The 20288-nt window shown below is 49.8% G+C and overlaps 1 protein-coding gene across 1 annotated transcript in view; it reads left to right on the top strand.

Moving 5' to 3' along the window:
- Positions 1 to 582: 582 nt before the first annotated feature.
- The window catches only part of nup205 (nucleoporin 205), a gene marked incomplete at its 5' end in the record, with an annotated part of 21254 nt that continues 1548 nt past the window's right edge, over positions 583 to 20288 (top strand). Inside the window, 39 exons of the mRNA XM_080544731.1 lie at positions 583 to 610; positions 1565 to 1707; positions 1842 to 2013; positions 2316 to 2460; positions 2823 to 2982; positions 3211 to 3439; positions 3635 to 3799; positions 4107 to 4282; positions 5008 to 5124; positions 5345 to 5482; positions 5754 to 5904; positions 6468 to 6664; positions 6818 to 7000; positions 7122 to 7172; positions 7343 to 7552; positions 8058 to 8295; positions 8784 to 8973; positions 9150 to 9270; positions 9832 to 9913; positions 10292 to 10456; positions 10691 to 10815; positions 11019 to 11133; positions 11288 to 11437; positions 11731 to 11805; positions 11924 to 12081; positions 12204 to 12284; positions 12722 to 12913; positions 13532 to 13739; positions 14338 to 14436; positions 14719 to 14867; positions 15269 to 15460; positions 15776 to 15897; positions 16229 to 16367; positions 16904 to 17030; positions 17529 to 17602; positions 17864 to 17992; positions 18320 to 18446; positions 18777 to 18943; positions 19327 to 19456. Of these exons, the coding sequence (XP_080400857.1) occupies positions 583 to 610; positions 1565 to 1707; positions 1842 to 2013; positions 2316 to 2460; positions 2823 to 2982; positions 3211 to 3439; positions 3635 to 3799; positions 4107 to 4282; positions 5008 to 5124; positions 5345 to 5482; positions 5754 to 5904; positions 6468 to 6664; positions 6818 to 7000; positions 7122 to 7172; positions 7343 to 7552; positions 8058 to 8295; positions 8784 to 8973; positions 9150 to 9270; positions 9832 to 9913; positions 10292 to 10456; positions 10691 to 10815; positions 11019 to 11133; positions 11288 to 11437; positions 11731 to 11805; positions 11924 to 12081; positions 12204 to 12284; positions 12722 to 12913; positions 13532 to 13739; positions 14338 to 14436; positions 14719 to 14867; positions 15269 to 15460; positions 15776 to 15897; positions 16229 to 16367; positions 16904 to 17030; positions 17529 to 17602; positions 17864 to 17992; positions 18320 to 18446; positions 18777 to 18943; positions 19327 to 19456 (5620 nt within the window). The remainder of the gene's footprint in view (positions 611 to 1564; positions 1708 to 1841; positions 2014 to 2315; positions 2461 to 2822; positions 2983 to 3210; positions 3440 to 3634; positions 3800 to 4106; positions 4283 to 5007; positions 5125 to 5344; positions 5483 to 5753; positions 5905 to 6467; positions 6665 to 6817; positions 7001 to 7121; positions 7173 to 7342; positions 7553 to 8057; positions 8296 to 8783; positions 8974 to 9149; positions 9271 to 9831; positions 9914 to 10291; positions 10457 to 10690; positions 10816 to 11018; positions 11134 to 11287; positions 11438 to 11730; positions 11806 to 11923; positions 12082 to 12203; positions 12285 to 12721; positions 12914 to 13531; positions 13740 to 14337; positions 14437 to 14718; positions 14868 to 15268; positions 15461 to 15775; positions 15898 to 16228; positions 16368 to 16903; positions 17031 to 17528; positions 17603 to 17863; positions 17993 to 18319; positions 18447 to 18776; positions 18944 to 19326; positions 19457 to 20288) is intronic.

The raw sequence follows: 20288 nt of genomic DNA, 5'->3' as shown, positions 1-20288 counted from the left end.
TGATTACATAACTCAATCACATATCAATACAGAGATTGAGACAACCATAAATGTCAAGTTTTAATCTTCAACTTCAACTTGTTTGTCTCTCAATTCAGAATGTTGAGTTTGCTCAACTAGTAAAAAAAAAAAAAAAACAAACTACAAGCAAATCGAGGCAATAGTACTTGGTTCCGCTAAAGGAAAATTCAGCTATTAAAATAAAATTGATTACATAACTCAATCACATATCAATATGTGTCAATGTATCAATATATAACACAACGATAAATGTCAAGTTTTTAATCCATTCAACTTGTTTGTCAGTCAATTCAGAAGAATATTGAGTTTGCTCAACTAGTCAAAAAAAAACTACATTTCCCATGCAGCAAAAGAGGACCTCGCCTGAGGATCAGTACAAACATAAAAGTGCATTACCATACAATTGTATTATTTTAGTCAAGCATGTATGCTTCATATTGCATCATGTTATCATCAATTATCAAATAGAGTAAGCGATCATAAGAGTAAAAAACACAACGATATCATTTTTAGTCAGGCATTCATACAGCGCGCCTCAGAGCAGAATCTCTCAAGTTTAACATGGCTGCGCAGATGGCGGTAAATTCAGGTATGGGCTTTTATTTGTCTTTTATTTAAAAGGAGAGACATTGCCTGAGAGTTTGTTTGATATTACTTGTTAAACAAGCCTATTGAGCCTATCCTATTGTGTACAGTTATCCTATTGAACGAGTCTAATCACGTTGTGGGTGATCAGTTAGCGGTTAGCTAGCCACAACATGTGTGTGACTTGTGCCTAAAAAGCTCTTTTGTCCAAACTGTCAGAAATAATATAGGTTAGTAAGTATTTGATCGGACACTCGAAAGTGCCATGCCAAGTTAATGCCTCATTGCTTAACAGTAGCTAGATCTCTCATCAGGGAATGAATGTGACAGTAAAGCAAGCTGACATTTGTTAGCTAGCTCAAACATAACATCCTCCTCACTCACTGTTGACAAATTGTCCACTGCCAGTTAGTGTAACAACACACACAACCACAGCTTTGTTGGTAAGATAATGGAGATGTATCTATATACAAGGTATTGGTGATGAAAGATATGACTGATTGGGTTTTTGTATACTGAAAGACAAAAGGTCTAGGCTAATACAAAAGGTGTTGACATACATCCAATAAAGCAATGTCTTCAAGACCAAACTGGATCTGAACAAACTTCAGATCCAGACAATGAAAAGTTCCACATTCTTAGCTTTTAAGGAGAATGTGCTGTTGCAAGTTCAGTATCAGTGACTATCAGTGGCGGACTCAGGCTGTTTGAAGGGCAGGGGCGAAAAGAAAAAAAGGGCACCTACTGCACAACATGGGACCCCATCAGTGCACATGGTCAAGTTTAGACCATTGGAGGGGCACCAATAGGGCACGTCCTCTCACTTTCGCCACTCAAAAGGGCACTTAAGAGAGACGTTTTTCAACCGTGAGGGCACCAGGAGGGGCGGTCACCCCCCCTGCCCCCCCCATGAGTCCGCCAGTGGTGACTATACACTACTCTTCTTTGCGTTCCTCAGGAGCCAGTCTGTGGGGGCCGCTGAAGGAGCTATGGGAGACGGTGGAGGGAGCCGTGTGGAGGAGACAACCAGAGAGCGTCCACCTCCTGGACCTGCAGCTCAAGAAACACAAACCCCACTTCCTCTCGCTTTACAAGAACCCAGTAAGAGATGCCAGTCACAGTCTCAAGCATTTCGGTCCATTCAAAACACTCCTATGTTTTACTCACTAAAATACATCCCGAAGTGCCTCTGAAATCGATTGGATACTGATCTTGTCTGTTTTTGCGTCGTTTAGCCAAAGAGTGCGGAGCAGAGGGAGAAGGTGAGGAAAGCCAGCACAGAGGGCATCGCCATCCAAGGCCAGCAGGGGTCGAGGCTCCTCCCGGAACAGCTGCTCACAGAAGCCTTCATCCTCAGTGACCTGTTTGACATCGGAGAGCTGGCAGCCCTGGAGTTGCTGCTGGCAGGTAATGTTTATAGGCAGTGAACAGTGAACACCATATCGACTAACACCTCACAATCATTGAAGGATATAGCTGGAGAGTTTTTCTTGACCGTGTGAGCTAACTAGGAAAACCCCAGGCCCTAGAAGGTACACACACAACCTTTAAACTGATTCTGATTCTAAACTGCTACTTATTTAGAGATCATCTGAGATAATTTTCTGCAAGGCTGGCTTACACACTTCATATTCATTTCTTACCAATGGATGAAGGGATACAATTTGGTGGGATGTGTTTCATAAATATCACTGTTTCTTTCTGTTTAGGTGAGCACCAACAGCCTCACTTCCCAGGCCTAACCCGAGGCCTGGTGGCCGTGCTGCTGTACTGGGATGGGAAGCTCTGTGTGGCCAACTCCCTACGCTCCCTCATCCAGTCCCGTCATGGCAAGACCTTCACTCTAGAGTTAAGGTATGAACCAGCTCCACAGTGTTCTAGAACAACCCCTCCCCTGACTCCCTGTTCTTTGTTGATGATCATGAAACAGCCATGTGGCCATGTTTTTTCCCAAATGTTTTCCTTTATTTACATACCTTACACACCTCATACCCCCCCCCCCCCCCTCTCTCTCTCTCTCTCTCTCTCTCTCTCTCTCTCTCTGTGTCTCTCTCTCTCTGTCTCTCTTTCTCTCTCTCTCTCTCTGTCTCTCTCTCTCTCCCTGTCTTTCTCTCTCTCTCTTTCTCTCTCTCTCTCTCTCTCTCTCTCTCTCTGTCTCTCTCTCTCTCTCGCAATACAACGCAAGTTCTAACTGTCCTTCGTGTCCTCTCTCTCAGCGGGGAGCTCGTGGCACTCACCACACGTTTCACAGACGAGCTGATGAGTCAGGGTCTGACACAGCGCCTGCTGACACTGGTGTCAGAGATTAGCGTGACGCGGGAGTTTGAGCGCCTGCAGAAGGAGCGGGGCCTGGGCAACGAGAAACACAGGAAAGAGGTGAGAGGGAGACCGGTGCTCCGATGGCTCAAGTCGGTTGCAACGCTAGTGTCGTGAAGTTTGATTCCTGCAGGATCCTCATGAAATGATTCTGTAGTCGCCTTGGGTAATAGTGTTTGTTTTCTTAGCGGAGCAGTCTCATCCATAGACACAGTTTAAAACTCATCTCTCACATTCCACATCCTCTCTCTCTCTCTCTCTCTCTCTCTCTCTCTCTCTCTCTGGCAGGTATCTGACCTCATCAAAGAGTGCCGACAGTCGCTGGCAGACTCCCTGTTTTCCTGGACCTGCCAGTCGCCTCTGAGCAAGGACGACACCATGGCCCTCATTGGCCACCTGGAGACGGTAACAGCGGAAGCCGACGGCTCATTGGACAGTGTGAACCTGGCTCTGGTCATGGCTCTGCTGTACTGCCTGGATGTCAGCTTCCTAGAGCAAGGAACAGAAGACAGAGAAGGTAACGGGAACGTAAACATTGTTTTATCATCGTTATCATCAGAGAAACGTCTTATAAAGTTATTGAAATTGTCTCGATCTCTACTGCATATGCTCTTACCATTATTATTTGGGTTATAGTCACGAGCGAATGAATTAATAATGAATCCTGATTTGTCAGTGTTTTGATCTGTATCAAATGATTCGTGTGCATCAGACCTGCTACAGGCCCTGCCCTTGCTGACGGAGAAGCAGTACGTGTCTGCTGTCCACACGCGGCTGGTGGAGGGGCAGCCCTGGAAGCTGCCGGGGCTGCAGGCGGTGTGTCGCCTGGCCTGGGCCCTGGCCCTCAGGGCCCTCTCCCAGCTACCACAGGGCTCCGGTGAGACTAGATTTGTGTTTCTTATTATTATTACTACTCGATCTTTTCAGTTTGTAAAGCGTCTTTGAGTGTCTAGAAAAGTGCTGTATAAGTCTAATGTATTATTATTATTATTATTATTATTATTATTATTATTATTATTATTATTATTATTATTATTATTATTATATGATCTGTAGCATAGAATCTACCTTGTTTATCTGTTAATAGACTGGAGACTCAATCTGTGTGTGTGTGTGTGTGTGTGTGTGTGTGTGTGTGTGTGTGTGTGTGTGTGTGTGTGTGTGCTCTCCTCTCCTCTCCTCAGCCCTGGTTGAATTCACAGAAGCAGATGAGCTCCTGGCTGACCAGGCCCTGCTAGGGACGGTCTTCCTGTTCATGACAGAAGGCATGCTGGGATGCGAAGGCTTCGCTCAGGAGGAGTTCTACACGCGCCGCCTCCACTCCCTCATCACTGACTTCCTGGCGCTCATGCCTATGAAGGTAAGAAAGGCCACCGCTCGGTTATTATTTTTGCTGTGCTGTGGTAGAGAAGGCAGGTTCCCACGGGTCCTTGAAATCCTTGAAAGTTGGTGAATTTGAGAAAAATCTAAGGTCAAATCAAGGTCTTGAAAGTTTTTTAGACATGGGTCATTGAAAGTGCTTGAATTCCCCTCTCTCTCTCTCTCTCTCTCTCTCTCTCTCTCTCTCTCTCTCTCTCTCTCTCTCTCTCTCTCTAAAAAAAATACTTTTTTTACTTCTTTAACTCGTCAACTAGTAAATAAGTCTCTGTATTGCTTAACTACACATATTTCACAATATATTGTGTTGCTGTGCTGTGTTAGAGAAGGCAAGAGACCATCTAGTGTTCACACATTCAAGCCTCTCTTTTTAATTGGTGTCTGTGAGCGGATAGTTCCTATTATATAAATTCTCATCTACATCTGTCTCAAACTATGCCGTGGTGTTGGGTCCTTGAATTTGAGGCAATTGAGTCTTGAACGTCCTTGAAAGGTGCTTGAATTTGATGTTTCAGAAGTTGTGGGAACCCTGAGTAGAGGACTTGTTGTTGTCTTTGAGTATATTTGGTTTTCAACTTGTCACGGTTAATTAGTTAATTTATTTTATGCGGAAATGTGCATGTATATGTGCATGTTTTAAAAATGTACTATTGTAGGACTGTTCGAACAAGGTGTGTGTGTGTGTGTGTGTGTGTGTGTGTGCTGTAGGTGAAGCAGCTGCGTAACCGTGCCGACGAGGACGCCCGTCTGGTGCACATGGCCCTGCAGATGGGCAGCGAGCCTCCGTCCTCCGTGAGGAAAGACCTGGACCACCTCATGATCCTGGTCAGCCTTCACCTCGCCTCAGAGCTGTTCCCTTAGTTCACCCTCTTCATTCACTTTCACCAGGATTTTTTTACACGATATCATTCAATTCACTCTTTCAACAATGTGTTTCAGTACCTCACTTTATGTCTTACTGATTTCGCTGACTCTAGCTATCTTTTCTCTCTCTCTCTCTCTCTCTCTCTCTCTCTCTCCTCTGGTGTGTTTCCGGGTTGGCCAGATCGGAGAGTTCTACAACAAGGACCCGTTTGGCCTGGAACTGGGCCTGGAGTTCTGGTGCCCTACAGAGTCCCTCCAGCACACCTCCCTCCAGGGCTCCTACCTGGGCATGGCCCTGCAGAGGCCCCCACACAAGCAGGTACAAGCCGCCTGTGTCACTCCCCACTCTTAACGGATGGTCAACGTTGACCGCTTAGAGTAGTCCGCAGCACGACAGTTGAAATCCCTGAAAAATCCCTGAAATCCCTCTTGTTCTTGCGAATCCAAAATCCATACGTTCTAGAATGCCTAACCAAGGATGTCTCTGACTTCACCTAGGTCTCTGTGACTGGTCCCTCTCAGCATTCAGCCCTTTCCCTCCTCCCCCTGATAAAAACAATTATGTATTTTGTTCATGTGCCGTTCTGCAGGTGGTGCTGTCTAAGTTTGTGCGTCAGATGGGCGACATGCTGCCCCCGACGCTGTACATCCCCTACCTGCGCATGTTGAAGGGGCTGGCCAACGGACCCCAGTGTGCCCACTACTGCTTCAGCCTGCTCAAGACCAACGGAGCCCCGCACGGTAACACAGCCTGCCTGTCTCACATGTCTGTTCTGTCCCCGCACCACCAACACGCCTGGTGCAACTCCTCAAGGGCTTCATGATAGGTTAAAGATATATACAGGCTTCCCACGGGTCCTTGACATCCTTGAAAGTTTGTGAATTTGAGAAAAGAAAATCAAGGCCTTAAAAGTTGTTGAAAATAGACATGGGTCATTGAAAGTGCTTGAATTCCCCCCCCTCTCTCTCTCTCTCTCTCTCTCTCTCTCTCTCTCTCTCTCTCTCTCTCTCAAAAAGAAAAAAACATATTAAAAACTTTTTTACTTAGCATCAAGTTGAATTTGAGAGAATTGAGTCTTGAAAGTCCTTGAAAGGTGCTTGAATTTGATGTTTCAGAAGGTGTGGGAACCCTGTATGAATCAGGCTTGGAATAGAATAAACACATGAAACAGCTTGTATTTAGTCAGTGACTCTGAAACAGATGATTTAGTGATGCTGTGATATTTTCCTCAAAGCCGAACACTAACCGTGTCTGTGGTGTTGCTATGGCAACACTAACCGTGTCTGTGGTGTTGCTATGGCAGGAGAGGGGGTAGCCGGTAGCCCTGTGTCCTGGGAACACTTCTTCCACTCTCTCATGCTGTACCACGAGAACCTGCGCAGAGACCTGCCCAACACAGACGCAGCGCACTACCGCCACCCGCCACTGAGGGGCATCACACAGAGGGAGCTGGATGGCCTCACCTCCTTCCTAGAGCTGCTCGCCACCATAATCACCTGGGTATGGAGGAGTGTGTTCTTGGAACGCTTGGCCAAGTTTTAGATGTCGAAAGTCAGGAGCCGTGGGACATTTAGATAACGCCGTGTGTGTGTGTGTGTGTGTGTGTGTGTGTGTGTGTGTGTGTGTGTGTGTGTGCGTGTGTGTGTGTTTCAGAGCGAGAACGCTCGCCTAGCACTGTGCGAGCACCCTCAGTGGACCCCTGTGGTGGTGATGCTGGGGTTGATGCAGTGCAGTGTGCAGCCCGTCCTGAAGGGGGAGCTCCTGCACTGCCTGGCAGCCTTCGGGAAGTCGCCTGAGATCGCTGCCTCCCTCTGGCAGTCGCTGGAGTACACTCAGGTAGGCGCGCACGTGTGTGTGTGTGTGTGTCGCGGGGGGGGGGGGAATGGGAAGCTGTAACACTGACACATGTGTTTGATGAGGTTTTGTGCCGAAGCTCACGTTTCATTCTTGTCTCCAGATCCTTCAGACTGTGCGAGCCCCAGGACAGAGACAGGCTGCAGGCATTGAGGTAAGGTTTGTCGTGTGTGTGTGTGTGTGTGTGTGTGTGTGTGTGTCTGTGTCTGTGTCTGTGTCTGTGTCTGTGTCTGTGTCTGTGTCTGTGTCTGTGTCTGTGTGTGCGTGTGCGTGTGCGTGTGTGTGGTGTTTGTGTGTGTGTAAACCCCTCTTTCGCTTCCTCAGGTGGAGCTGAACGAGATCGAGTCCAGCTGTGAGGAATACCCTCTCACACGGTCCTTCTGTCAGCTGATCAGCACGTTGGTGGAGAGCGCCTTGCCCGTCAACCTGGGGGCGGGCCTCCGTGCGCCGGGGTTCCAGCCCTACCTGACCTTCCTGCGTGACGCCGTCTTCCTCCCCTTCCCCACCAGGGCCTACCGCCGTGCTGCTGAGAAGGTAGGGTGCTCTGTCCTCAGTGAAAAGGAGCAGAATTACATTGAGATAGGGCTCCCACGGGTCCGTGAAATCCTTGAAAGTTTGTGTATTTGAGAAAAAGAAATCAAGGTCTTAAACGTTTTAGAAAATAGACATGGGTCATTGAAAGTGCTTGAATTCCCCTCTCTCCCTCTCTAAAACAATTTCTATTTTGGTAGTAGTAAATGTTTTACATAGCTCGTCAACTAGTTCTGTCTCTAACTATGCCGTGTTGGGTCCTTGAATTTGAGGGAATTGAGTCTTGGAAGGTGCTTGAATTTGATGTTTCAGAAGGTGTGGGAACCCTGATTACATTGAGAGATGCTGGATTAAAGACGGCTCAGATGCTGTCGAAACCTGCTGCTATTTAATTTCACTCGCTGAGTTCTTTCCTTAACTTCCTCTTTCTCTCTCCCATTCTCCTCTCTCTTTCTACCCCCCCTTCCCCTCCCCCTCTCCCTCCCTCCCTCCCCCTCTCTCCCTCCAGTGGGAGGTGGCTGAGGCTGTGTTGGAGGTGTTCCATAAGCTGCTGCGTGACTACGAGCCCCAGCCCTCAGACTTTGTCCAGGAGACGGTGGAGCTCCAGGGGGAGCAGGTCCCGGCCCACAAGCCCCCCGGCCACAGCCTGATGTTCCACCTGCTCAACGACTCGCCCATGCTGGCCCTCTGCCTCAGCCTGCTGGAGGAGGGAGTACGCCAGCTGGACACCTACGCCCCCTTCCCGGGTCAGCACGCACACACACACACACCACACACGCACATAGATATACACAGACACAGACACAGACACAGACACAGACACACACACACACACACACACACACACACACACACTCACACACATGCTATGGCTGGCAGTTCTCACTTTGAGATGCTCTTGTTTGTATTTGCTTCTTTTATTATTATTTTTTGGAGCAGTGAATTTCTCAAATATCAGATATTTGTAGGTCATATGACTATCTAGGGTGGGGTAGTGGTGGTCTAGTGGATAGTGAGTTGGACTTGTGATCGGAAGGTTGTGAGTTCAAATCCCGCCTGAAGCCACACCACTACTAGTGTGCCCTTGGGTAAGGCACTTAGCCCTCAGTTACTCCAGGGGGAATGTCCCTGTAATTCGTAATTGTAAGTCGCTTTGGATAAAAGCGTCTGCTAAATGGCAAAATTATAAAATTATCTACTGCCTTAAACAGTTGTGTTGCTGTTTCCCCTCCAGGTAAGAAGCAGCTGGAGTCGGCTGTGCTGCATTGCCTGTGTCTGCTGGACTTGGCCCTGCAGAAGGAGGTGGTGTTTATGGACCTCCTGAGGGAGAGCCAGGCCTCTCTGCTGGTCTCCCCTCTGGAGCAGCTCCTACAGGGGGTCAGCGCTCAGAGTCGCAGGGCCGACCACATCGTCAACATCGGCAGGTACGGTTCACCTGACTGGAACAAAGCTCAATCGGTCACTTGTACGGAAATGTTGAGTGATATGCATTGTCGCCGTCAAACATGAATGTGATACGATTCCACCTCAGAATTTGAATTGCCGATCTGCCGTCAGACAGTGCACTTCCTCATGTCTCCCTGTATGTTTGTCCTGGCAGGTACCTGTACCACAGCAGCACCAACCCAGAGGCAGCCTTCCAGAGTGCCAAGATCCTGCGGCGCATCGCCCGCTACCCCAACATCCAGAACAGGCTGGTGGGAGACTTCACACATGACCAGGTGAGCTCTCAGCACCTGCTGGGCTTTTATAGACTGGAGGAGGACTGTGCGGCTTTAGAACAGAACCATACCTGTTGATAATACACTTCAGAAACGGACCATATTTGCCTCAGTATATTTTTTTTTCAAGGTTTTTTTATTTTGTTTTTCACAATATATCACAGGTCCAAACAGGACCAGCAGAGAACAAACTTAAATAAACCCCCATCCCCCAAATACCAGACATATATATTATACAAACACTATACATAGCCAGACGCCCATAAAAGTAAAATAAATAGTACAAACAAAATGAAATGATATTACATTATCATGCTGTCAGATTCTTCAAAAAAGTTTAGGAAAGGTTGCCAAATAGGGAGGAATTTCTTAGTGGATCCTCTAACAGTGTATCAAATTTTCTCTAGTTTAATATGGTCAGTTAAGTAACCTTGGTCTGTAAGTGGATATGGCAGGGACTGGTATGTATGTATCTGTTCAGTTCTTGGTGAGGACACTCAGGACAGGACTGGTCGTTGGTGTCGGTGGTGTTTGTTAACAGCTTGTGTCTTTGATGGTCAGGCTGTGAGTGAAAAGCTGATGGCTGGCTTCGTGGAGTGTCTGGACAACGAGGGGGCCGAGGAGGGCCTGGAGAAAGGAGACGGTGAGTCCCTCTCTCTCATTCTGTCACGTATATATAATAATACATTAGACTTATATAGCGCTTTACAAACTGAAAAGATTGAGCAGTAAAATAAAAAGCAACAAAAAAATAAATAAAAGAAAGTATAGGGGTCTAATACATTTTTAGATGACTAAATCTAAGTGTCTTTGTAGGACAATCTACTCTGTATACTGCAAGTATATCTAGATTTCGGGTGGAGAAGCGGCGAAAACAAGCAACGCCAGCGTCCTCTCTCGACCGGCATTTTTTGAAAAGTGAAAAGTCTTACGAGTATGATCAATGTGATGTTAGGTAGCCACTTGTATGGGTTGTATGGATTCAGTCACTGACCAACTTCCCCTCTGACCCCCACACCAGACTCTGACCCGGAGAAGAAGGTGGCGAGGATCCGCCACGAGACCCAGATCCACATCCTGAACCTGCTGATCACGTCCCTGGAGCTGAAGACCCCCAACCTGGCCCTCTACCTGCTGGGCTACGAGGTCAAGAAGCCCGTGTCCTCCACCAACCTCCAAGACCCAGGTCAGACCCTCCTCCCTCCTCACCTGGCTGATCATGGGGCCATACAGGGGTCTTTAAGCAGACGCTTCAGTGTTGTTGTTGATTCAGTCAACGTGACTCGTTTAGGGAATCAAATGTGTTGCCAGCAGCGTCATCCTCCAACCGAGTTAGGCACTAGGAACCACAATCTGTGTTTCAGATCCCCATTCCCTGGCGTGTTTCAAAGTGTTTTGTCCATGTGTGTTTCTGGAGCAGGTGTGCTGGGGTGCCCGAGGAGCTGCCTGCACGCCATCCTGAGCCTGCTGCAGAGGGGCAGCGAGAGGCGCTCTGGACCCGTCCTCACCAGCCAGGCCCCCCACCTGGCCGAGCTCTGCTACCAGGTACTGATCTCACTCCACACTAGGCTGGCCCCACCGCAGCCTCGCCCCGTCTCTCTTTCTCCAAACGATGTAAATTCACACAAGACCTGCCCATCCCTCGGATGGCTCCTCACGGTCCACCTTCTGGCCTTCAGAGACTTTACTGAGAGAGATTTTACTACTAGAGAGATGACTGTGTTTGTGTGTGTGTGTCTGTGTGTCAGGTGATCTACCAGCTTTGTGCGTGCTCAGACACCTCAGGCCCCACCATGCGCTACCTGAGGACCAGCCAGGACTTCCTGTTCTCTCACCTGCAGCACCTGCCCTTCGACCTGCCAGGTGAGCTCATCATGGCCCGGTCCCAAATCAAATCACCCCCCTAGCTCCAACCCCCCTATGCACTAGTGAAAATCTGAAAAGGATCGGACAGGTAGAAGTACCACCTCCTCCATTCTCTAACCCCCCCCCCCCCCGCGCGCGCGCCCCCCCTCAGGTGACCAGATCGCTGCCCTGTCCCAGATGTCGTGGCTCATGAAGACAGCCGCCATCGAGCTGCGAGTGACATCACTGAACCGCCAACGCTCTCACACCCAGCGTCTGGTCAACCTGCTACTGGACGACCAGCCTCACGCTCAGCACGCAGGTAACACCGGTGAACGCATGGAGGGAGGGAGAGAGAGGGAAGGAGAGAGATCGACCGAGAGAGACTGACTGAGAGGGACCAACCGAGAGAGACCGACCGAGAGACCGACCGAGAGACCGACCGAGAGAGACCGATCGAGAGACCGACCGAGAGAGACCGATCGAGAGACCGACCGAGAGAGACCGATCGAGAGACCGACCGAGATAGACCGATAGAGAGACCGATAGAGAGAGACCGACCGAGAGAGACTGACCGACCTACCTACCTTACAGTTCATGAATTTCTCTCCACAGCTGATGGAGAGATGGGTATGGAAGAGGAGACTCGATCCGTCAGCGGATTCCTGCATTTTGACACCGTCTCCAAAGGTTTGGCTTTACTTCTACCTGGCACGTATCTGTGAAGCTGTGCAGTGTAGAGGGGGAACAGGGTTTCATATGAGATGTCTCCCTGTGCTAATCCCCCGTCCCTCTGTGATGTCATCAGTACGCAGGAAGCTCCTCAGCGTTCTGGACGCCATCGACTTCAGCCAGGACATCCCCGAGCTGCTGCAGCTGGACTTCTTCGAGCGCACCCAGATCGAGCAGGTCATCTCCAACTGCGAGCACGTCAACGAGCACGGACACACGGTCTGCAACGTCAAGGTGGGTTTGATACTCGGCGTGTGTTCGTGTTAACACAAGCGCGTGGTTTTTGAATGCATTGTTGGTGGTCGATCTTCATGTTCTCTATGGTTGTTTTTTTCATGATGTCCCCCCCCCCACAGTTGCTCCATCGGGTCCTGGTGGCGGAGGTCAACGCCCTCCAAGGGATGGCCGCCATTGGCCAACGGCCCTTGTTGATGGAGGTGAGTGTTGGCGATGGCGTAAGAGAATGGATCTATTGCTAAGCCACGGCCCCTTTGACAAACAAACAACGCTTCACTGACAGTGACTGACTGACCGACCGTGACTGAATGACATTCAATGACTTACAATGGCGGAAGTTGGCAAATTTCGGGTTTCTGATTTACCACAGCAAGTAATAGACATGTTTTTTAAAAGATGACAAGAATATTTAATCTAGAAGCTTTTCACCATCAGATATTTGCGAGTTGTTTGTCCGAGTTTTCTGCCTGTTGTGACTTTTGCTGTGTTATGATTGGACAATTTTATTTTGGGGCGTGGCTTATCGATAGGTTCATTGTGCAGTGACTATCAGGTTATGGTCTTTACTTTGCAGGACAGTGCTCTGGTTGTTGACTGTGTGCGTGTGTCCGTCCGTCCGTCTGTTCTCTGTCTTCAGGAAGTGAACTCGATCCTGCAGCAGGTGGTGGAGAGGAACCGTGTGCGTCGGAGCCTGAGCGCCAAGCGCCACGCGCTGCAGTCCTGGAGGGGCCTGGTGGAGACCCTGCTGACCGCCTGCCCTGCAGACCTCATACCTGCTGACGACAGACAGCTCATCATCAGAGACCTGCTGCTCGATCTACACGACAAGGTGAGGGAGGGAGGGAGGAACGTGTGTGTTAGGGCTCAATATGTGTGGTGGCCTGGGAAAACCCTTCACATGGTGGCATTTTGACATTTTCATTTTTTTATATTTCCATAAATTAGAAGTTCTCAGCTATTCATAACTGGTTGAATGACTGAGATAGCCCTTTATTTTAAAAAGTTATGAGCATTTTAATGTAGCATGTCAAAAAAAGTGAAAGATGAGAAATGCTGCCCCCATGCTGCCCCCGACCCCTTTCTCCTCCGGGTCGGGGGAGGAGCCTATGCAGATCAGCCGGTCTCGTTAGTCTGCTTGTGATGCGGTGGTAGTCTGCTTGTGATGCAGACAAACTACCCACCACAAAAACATAAAAATAAGTTCTTTCTATTTTGTTTTCTTAAAATGTTTATTCACCATAATGTAGTATGGAGTTCAAAGTACTAGAATACCACATAATATCAAAATCGCCAAAATCGCGATTTCCATCTATATTTGCTCTTTGCCACAAACGAACGCCAGCGACATCCGACGGGTTTTCCCAGGCCACCACACATATAGTGTATGACTCCTGTGTACTTCTGTATACTCCTGTGTGTGTACTGAGACGCTCCTCCTGTCACCCAGGTGTTGTCAGAAGACGCGGCCGGGGAGCTCATGCCGATAGTCGCCGGGGCGGTGTTTACCCTCACAGCCCACCTCAGCCAATCAGTACTGTCGGAACAGCAGCAGGGGGCGGGGCTGGAGGGCGGGTTGTCGTCAGGCTTTGCCTCCATCGCCAACTCTGCTCTGCACCTGATCCTGCGGAGGCTTCTGGACTTCATCCTCTGTACAGGTGGGTACACTCAGACACACACTGCTGTTCTGTAGTACCTGTATCGGGGTGGCTGTGGCGCAGGAGGTAGAGCCGCCGTCTAATGATCGCAAGGTCGGCAGATCGGCGGTTCGAGCCCCGGCTGGCCACATGTCGAATTGTCCTTGGGCAAGACACTGAACCCCAAATTGCTCCCAGTGAGCGGGCCAGCGCCTTGCATGGTAGCTTGCCGCCATTGGTGTGTGAATGTGTGCGTGAGTGGGTGAATGAGAGGCCGTTGTAAAGCGCTTTGGATAAAGGCGCTATATAAGTGCCGACCATTTACCATTTAGTACCTGCTTCTCCAAGCCTGTGTCAGTGGCTACATCACCTCTGTCTGTCTTACATATGCGTGTGTGTGTGTGTGTGTGTGTGTGTGTGTGTGTGTGTGTGTGTGTGTGTGTGTGTGTGTGTGTGTGTGTGTGTGTGTGTGTGTGTGTGTGTGTGTGTGTGTGTGTGTGTGTGTGTGTGTGTGTGTGTGTGTGTGTGTGTGTGTGTGTGTGTGTGTGTGTGTGTGTGTGTGTGTGTGTGTGTGTGTGTGTGTGTGTGTGTGTGCGCGTGCGCGTGCGCGTGTGTGTAGGCGGTGGATTCCAGCGTCTGCGTGCCCACCTGTACGGCTCCCTGCTGTACTACCTTCAGATCGCCCAGAAACCAGAGGAGCCCGACACGCTGCAGACAGGTACCTACAGCAGCAGTGTCAGAGCAGACCGATGGTACAGACATACTGAATGTGGGAGACTGGTACTCAATGGGTTAACCTGTCGACTCAGCCTGGAGGTCCCTTACGTCCTGTGGTCTATGCAAGGAAGACAGTTCACCACAATGACACCCAGTTACAGTTTACATGGATAGTATTTTGTCTGGTAGCTGGATTGCCTACCCTAACTCACCCCTAACCCCATTGCCGCCCACTCTCTCTCTTCTTCTCCTACTACCCTCTTCTCTCTCTCTCTCTCCGTAGCGGGGAAGTCTATGTGGGAGCGTCTGACGGCTCCTGAGGACGGCTTCTCCAAGCTGCAGAGAGAGAACCTGGCCATCATCGAGAGCTACGGCACGGCCCTGATGGAGGTGGTGTGCAGGGACGCCTGTGACGGACACGAGATCGGCAGGGTAGGAGCACACGCACGCCACTCGCACGTTCCCCCTGTCCATCTCTCTCTCCTCTCTCTCTCTCTCTCTCTCTCTCTCTCTCTCTCTCTCTCTCTCTCTCTCTGTTTGCTTGTCATCTGTTCACTGCTCGGGTTGCTAGGCCTAACTGTTGATCAATGTGCATCATTCTACTTCTCTCAATAGTGCGGAACACCCATGTCTCTCTCTCTATCTCTCGCTCGCTCGCTGGCTATCTCTCTTTGTTTATATGTCTATATTCCCCTCTCTGTCTGAGTTACTATTCCTCCATTTCTCCCTCGTTCTCTGACTCCTCTCTCTCTCTCTCTCTCTCTCTCTCTCTCTCTCTCTCTCTCTCTCTCTCTCTCTCTCTCTCTCTCTCTCTCTCTCTCTCTCTCTCTCAGATGCTAGCCCTGGCAGTGCTGGACAGGATCCTGTCTATAGACCGTCAGTGCCAGTGGCTGCTGTACATCTGTAACAGCGGCTACCTGCGCGTGTTAGTGGAGAGCCTCAGACAGGACGACGCCGCCCTGCAGACCCTGCTCAGCCCCCAGCCCCCCCTCCTCAAACCCCTCTACATCTACGAGAGCAAGATGGTAAGGCAACACACACACACACACACACACACACACACAGACACACACACACACAGACACACGTCTTCCCTTTCCTATCACAACACATGGCGAGCAATCTAGCACTGGTCTTTGATCTAACCCAGCTGTGTGTGTGTGTGTGTGTGTGTGTGTGTGTGTGTGTGTGTGTGTGTGTGTGTGTGTGTGTGTGTGTGTGTGTGTGTGTGTGTGTGTGTGTGTGTGTCTGTGTCTGTGTGTGTGTGTGTGTGTCTCTGTGTCTGTGTCTGTGTCTCTGTGTGTGTGTGTGTGTGTGTGTGTGTGTGTGTGTGTGTGTAGGCCCTGCTGACGCGGGTGGCTAAGACGGGCCAGGGGGCGGTGGAGCTGCTGCGCTGCGGCCTGGTGGCTCAGCTGGTGGAGTGTCAGGTGTTTGACATGGTGCCCGACAGCGACTCACACAGGTGAGGCAGGAGAGGAGGAGGAGGAGGAGGAGGTGGTGGAGGAGGGGGAGGGAGGGAGGGAGGGAGGGAGGGAGAGAGAGGTACCAAGTGGGAGTAACGTTCATTTAAGATTATCTCCATATTGAGTTTCATCAAGTACATTTCTTAATGACTGTTCATTTGTAGGTAAATAGGAGTTGTCATGTCATTGAACCTGTGTCTGTGTGTTTGTGCGTGTCTGTGTGCGTGTGCGTGTGCGTCTGTCTGTGTCTGTGCGTGTGCGTCTGTCTGTGTCTGTGTCTGTGTTTGTGCGTGTGTCTGTTTGTTTGCGTGTGTGTGTGTGTGTGTGTAGGGTGTTTGGTCAGAGGGACCCGTCAGGGTTCATCCCCAGCCCTCTGGACCGCTACAGACAGATCCTGCTGCCGGCTCTCAGGCTCTTCCAGGTCATCCTCACCTCCACCACCACGCACCACCAGCAGGGGGCAGCACAGGTACGGACACAGTCGGAGAGCCGAGAGAATGCTACTCTGAATAACACACTCTATTTTTGCCATAAACATGTTATTATTTTATACCCCAAGAAATATCTGAACCTTAACACTAGAGCAGTCGTGCCTTTTTTAACCTACTAAAAGAGCCGCCTCGGGGTGAAGGGGGGTCCCTAACCCTAACCCCCTCTTTACAATGGTCAAGCTGCTATTTACACACAGCGACCAGTGTGTCGCTTGTAAATTAGCCTGCCTCCTACACAGAAAAACTGCAAAATAGCTTCATACTAGCTTATCCTGATGTGATTTGGAAAATGTTAGGACACCGGGTGGTCGAACGCACATATCTAGGAAAAGTCATGAAAGGAGGGTCCTGAAATTTGATCGAGTGCAAAGATTTCTCTTTGCATTTTTCTTTACTCACAGGGTTACGGTTAGGGTTAAGGGTCAAATGACCCCTCATGGCTGTTGTCGTGTTGAATATCCAATTTTGAGAAACCTGTGTGTCTCTGTGTGTCTCTGTGTGTCTCTGTGTGTAGGTCCTCCAGTGGCTGATCGTCCATGCAGACACCATCCAGGGTCTGCTGCGCTGTCAGGAGCTCAGTATGGGGTCCCTCCAGGAGCTCTCCCTGCTCACTGGCATCATCAGCAAGACTGCCCTGCCAGGTACACACCTGCACATGATACACACACACTGCCCTGCCAGGTACACACCTGCACATGATACACACACACTGCCCTGCCAGGTACACACCTGCACATGATACACACACACTGCCCTGCCAGGTACACACCTGCACATGATACACACACACTGCCCTGCCAGGTACACACCTGCACATGATACACACACACTGCCCTGCCAGGTACACACCTGCACATGATACACACACACTGCCCTGCCAGGTACACACCTGCACATGACGCGTCTGCATGATACACACACACTGCCCTGCCAGGTACACACCTGCACATGACGCGTCTGCATGATACACACACACTGCCCTGCCAGGTACACACCTGCACATGATACACACACACTGCCCTGCCAGGTACACACCTGCACATGATGCGTCTGCATGATATTGCATAAGTTGACATATACTTGTTTAGATTAGTTTTTTTTTTATTATTCAGACTGCTTAATGTGTGTGTGTGTTTCAGGAGCTCTTGAGATGGGCCAGGAGATCAACAGCGCCGCGCTACTGGAGTTCCAGGGTCACATCAGCAGATTCCAGGTAAGGGAGGGTACCTACCACCCCTCTGTCTCACCTGTGTCTCATTAGCCAGTCATTTAATACATGATCCAATGACACGAGTCTTGATGGTACAGAGGGTAACCTGGGACATAGCAGCACGTCACTGTAACCTGTCTCCCTCTCCCCTACCTGTCTCCCTCTCTCCCACCTGTCTCCCTCTTTCCTACCTCTCTCTCCCTCTCTCTCTCTCCCTCTCTCCTACCTGTCTCCCTCTCTCCTACCTGTCTCCCTCTCTCCCAGCGCCAGTGTCTGTCTCTGCTGGGCCGCCTGGCGGGGAGCGAGCGCGAGCGTCTCCTGAAGCAGGCGGAGGTGGCGGCCCCCGGGGACCCTGCTGAACGACGGGAGGAGATGGAGGTGGCCATGCAGCAGGTGAGAGAGAGAGGGAGGGAGAGAGGGGGAGAGGGAGAGAAAGGGAGAGAGAGGGGGAGGGAGGGAGAGAGAAGGGAGGGAGAGAGAAGGGAGAGAGAGAGAGGAGGGGTGAGTGGGAGGGAGGGTGAGAGAGAGAATTTAATGAAATTATTCAACTTTTTCTTGTTATTTATTTTAATCTTCCATAATTGTCAGGCAGAGTAAGCGCAGGAAAGTGAGGGAGGAGATACGAGAGGATAAGAAGTGTGTCAGAGAACTGACCCTGTGGTCCGCCCTGATGTGTGTGTGTGTGTGTGTGTGTGTGTGTGTGTGTGTGTGTGTGTGCAGGTGTGTGCCAACATCATGGAGTACTGCCAGACCCTGCTGCTGCAGAGCTCAGCCCAGGCCCAGTACAGCATCTGCCTGTTCAGCCCCTCAGTCAACGAGCCAGCCAGCAGGGACGGGGCCCGCACAGGTGAGGCGCACTCCCCCATCTCACACGCACGCACGCACGCACACACACACACACACACACACACACACACACACACACACACACATCACCTCAGCTATTGTGTGTGCGTGCCTGCGGAACCACTAAACGTCCTTGGGGCAAAGTCTGTGTCCTCTGTCAGTGTGTGTTGTGTTAGGAGAGTGTGTGTGTGTGTGTGTGTGTGTTGTGTTAGGAGAGTGTGTGTGTGTGTGTGTGTGTGTGTGTGTTGTGTTAGGAGAGTGTGTGTGTGTGTGTGTGTGTGTGTGTGTGTCTGTATGTGACTGACCCCCCCTGGTCTCCTGTCTGTCTCAGACCTGGCCATGCCCTCCGTGCCCTACTCCCGGGTGCCCAGCCTGGGCCTGGTTCTGTTCCTGTTGAAGAACAGCACCGCCGACTTCTTCCGCTTCCACCAGAGCCACAGACAGAGCCTGGGGAAGCTGCAGAGCCTGGAGCAACTGCCCCCCGAGGAACTGAAAGAGGTAAACGACACCCCCCTCCCTCCCTCCATCCCTCCCCCCTTTCTTTTCTATCTGTGAGTGTATAAATGGCTTCATCTCCAATCCTCCCGTCTGTCCGTCCATCTATCTGACCCGAGAGCCGCTCCCTCAGAACTCATTTTAAACAGCAATTAAAGACCCATCTGTTTAGGCAGGCCGGTAGTCACCTATAGCCACCTTATGTTCTGCTTATGTTCTGTTTATGTTGTCCCTTGTGGGGTGTTCCTCCGTTTGAGTTTTTATTCCTTGATATTTTGATTGCACTTTCCTTATTTTTGATGTAAAGCACCCTGTGCATCCGTGCTGTGAAGGGCGTTCTAGAAATAAAGTTTTACTTACTTACTTACTTACTGTCCCGTCTCTAGCTGTGTCAGGCCCTGGTGTCGGGCTCCGGAGGCGTGGAGAAGATCTCGTCGGTCCAGAGGAGTCTCCTGGCCAAGCGACGGCTGGTCCAGCTCATCAACAACAGAGCCAAGCTGCTGGCCCTCTGCTCCTGTATCCTTCCAACACCACGCCTGACCAGGCCAGACTTGGTTAAACCATGTGTATATATATTATATATATATCTATATTCAAAAAATTACGTAGCTTGTCAACTAGTAAATAAGTCTCTGTATTGCTTAACTTTACACATATTTCACAATATATTGTTTTGCTGTGCTGTCGTTGAGAAGGCAAGAGACCATCTAGTGTTCACACATTCAAGCCTCTCTTTTGAATTGTTGTCTGTGAGCGGATAGTTCCTATTATATAAATTCTCATCTAGATCTGTCTCAAACTATGCCGTGTTGGGTCCTTGAAAATGAGGGAATTGAGTCTTGAAAGTCCTTGAAAGGTGCTGGAATTTGATGTTTCAGAAGGTGAACTCTGGAACCCTGGGAAAGGGACTGGGCTAAGTTGTTTAGGGGGCCGTCTACCGGACATCGATTAAGCCTACTCCTTTGCGTTAAAGGCATCTTCGATGGAGAAGTGTGATTTAGTCTAGGGTTCGGCTTCATCTCTGTCCAGGTTGAAAGTTCTAGATTTAACACTTGGACGGCCGTGCCTTTTTACCTACTAAAAGAGCCGCCTCTGGGGTCAAACTACCCTCTCTTTTTCAATGCTAAGCTGCTATTTTACACCCCTCGACCACTAGTTGGCCGCTTGTAAATTAGCCTGCTTCCTACACAGAAAAACTGCTAAATAAATAGCTTTATATTAGCTTATCGTGATGTGATTTTGAAAATGTAAGGATACTGGGTGGTAGAATGCACATATCTAGGAAAAGGCTGATTAAGTGTTAAGACCTGTCTCAGTATGAGGGAGCTACGTATTACTGATGTACCTT

The sequence above is a fragment of the Nansenia antarctica genome, assembly GCF_963989245.1.
Source record: "Nansenia antarctica genome assembly, chromosome: 14".
NCBI lineage: Eukaryota > Metazoa > Chordata > Actinopteri > Argentiniformes > Microstomatidae > Nansenia > Nansenia antarctica.
This window is presented reverse-complemented; position numbering and strand designations above follow the sequence as displayed.